The sequence below is a fragment of the Eupeodes corollae genome, chromosome 3, assembly GCF_945859685.1.
Source record: "Eupeodes corollae chromosome 3, idEupCoro1.1, whole genome shotgun sequence".
Classification (NCBI taxonomy): domain Eukaryota; kingdom Metazoa; phylum Arthropoda; class Insecta; order Diptera; family Syrphidae; genus Eupeodes; species Eupeodes corollae.
Genome location: NC_079149.1, coordinates 45,029,925 through 45,032,153, shown reverse-complemented (window position 1 = coordinate 45,032,153; position 2,229 = coordinate 45,029,925). Strand labels below are relative to the sequence as shown.

Here is a 2,229-nt window from a genome sequence, read left to right as displayed (position 1 = left end):
TCACGAACAAAAACTCCCACTCCACCTGCAGCATATGTTTCATTTGTGTTGGCACACAAATTGTAACCAGGAATATAATAATCATCTATTTCACATTCAAAAATCCAAATCTCAGACAAAAATATAAAATCTGGTAATCTAACAAGAGCATCCAGATAACACACCAATAAATCAAAGTTCTGCCTTAAACTACGTATGTTCTGATGCACAACAAAAAATGAATTGCCTTCATTGGTATTACAATTAAAAACTCTATCGCTAATGCTTATTATAGTTTTAGAGGTTGGATTGTTGCTTAAAAGATCAAAATAATTATTCAAATCAAACATAGTTTATATGAAAAATTTTAAACGAAAGACATTTAGTCTTCCAGCTTTGTGAAATCATCAAAACATCTTATGACAACAACCTTACCTTTATCAATCTTTCTCATTAAAATTTGCGAGTTTTGAAACCATAAATACTTATATTTTTTCTCATCTTTCTTTTTTTTTGCCTCCATAAACAGATGACGGTTGTAGCCAGTAAGACAGTCGTTGATGTAAATATTGTCTTCGGTTCCCTCACTAAATAAGGAAGAGTTTAATTTCTTCTTAGCAGCTCTCTTACACTTCATCACCTTCTGTTTTGCTTCTAGAGAAGAGAATTGAACGCAAATAATATCGTTGAACTCTTTTTTGTTTTTTCTGGATTTTTCGGAAGCTGGGCCAGTGTTTGCATTGTTCAACCAGACTCTTTTCACATAGCAATTTTGGACATCAGTAGAAGGTACAGATATATCCAGAGCATCAGTGAATATTTTCTGCACACACTCTCCAACATTTTGGTTGTTGACATCAGGTACTCCTACGATCTCAACGAAATTTTCAACGATCTTCTGCTCTCTCCAGTTGATTGTGTTTTCAAGAGATATGATTTTCGATTGAAGCTCTTTATTTTTCTCTTCCAGCTGATTGATTGTGCTGAGAAAATCGCAGTTAATTTTTTTTATGCATATAATTTCTTCGTAAAGCATTTGCAGCGTAACTGATGTGCCGGTTGAACCACATTTTTTTTGCGATGATGACGTATCGATTTCTACATTTTGTTGGGCTATTTTAGAATTTTTTGTAGCCGGTGTTGTTGGATTTGGTCTTAAGTTCTGAAGACTTTGATGTTGTAATGATTTTCGTCGAAGAGCATTACACTTATCACAACGATAACTTGAGTTCTGAGCTTTCATCTGCTCCAGTTCAGACAAATCAAGATTAACACATGAGCAATGAAAAACTGATTTACAATCACCACAAGTGACTTTAGATTTATGGTTAACTATTTTTGTATTGCACTGCGAGCACAGCATTTTATATGCTAAAGAAAATTGACGTTTATTAACAAAAAGTTTGCACCCCACAAGACTCAGAGTTTGCACGTCCGTTCTCTGTTCTCTGTCACAGCCAGACGACCAATCAATCCTTGAATACGGTTGTATAATTTCGGCTCTTTGTTGCTTCAGTCATATTCAAAGACTTGAAGATGTCTAAAGAAGATTCAAAAGGGTTTACTATGTGTTTTCAACCATGGTCACACAAAGATGCTTTACCTTTTTATTTAAAAGGCTAAAACTAAAAGGTCTTCCATCCCTAAGTAATCACAGAAAGTATTTGTAACTTAGCTTAATTGTTGGAAAACGAAGTAGGCCCATTTTATCTTCATCAGCCAAAATAATTTGACAAATCGTATGAAGATTTGAACAAATCTTAGCCAATCAAACTATGGTTCTAACATCTAACATAATATCAAACCGATTGTTTCAAAATCATTACTTAAATTCTTAACTTTGTGTTTCGTATTTTTATTAGTAATGTTTAACGTATCCACATACATTGAAATGTATAAAATACATAATTGTTTATTTAGTTATAAGTTTTGTTTGTTAACTTAGCGTAAGTATTCAACTCAAGTTTCATTTAAGTTATAAGGATAAATTTAATTTAACCTCCATTCCAATTACTGATACTTAAAACTTATCTAAGCTTATGAGATAGCTATAACTGAGCCAATCGTTTGAAAAAAAAACTCTTCTCTTATTTGTTGCTTTCACTTTCCTTGCCTTTGTTTTTACCTACATAATTAATTCGATTATAGTGAAAAATAAGGGGCTTGACAATTCTACGTGAACAATTTAAGAAGCCTTAAGTTGTTATAAATAACTTAAAAGTAACTAGAAATTAAAGCAATTAAGTTGAC

At 32.3% G+C, this 2,229-nt stretch overlaps 1 protein-coding gene across 1 annotated transcript; it reads right to left on the bottom strand.

The window, feature by feature from the left end:
* Positions 1-432: 432 nt before the first annotated feature.
* On the bottom strand, positions 433-1,312 carry LOC129952507 (uncharacterized). Its single transcript, XM_056065115.1, has 2 exons — positions 620-1,312; positions 433-566 (listed from the first exon to the last, which is right to left on the bottom strand). The coding sequence occupies exons 1-2, from the start codon at positions 1,220-1,222 to the stop codon at positions 564-566; spliced, it is 606 nt and encodes a 201-aa protein (XP_055921090.1). The 5' UTR covers positions 1,223-1,312; the 3' UTR covers positions 433-563.
* Between the last annotated feature and the right edge of the window lie 917 nt (positions 1,313-2,229).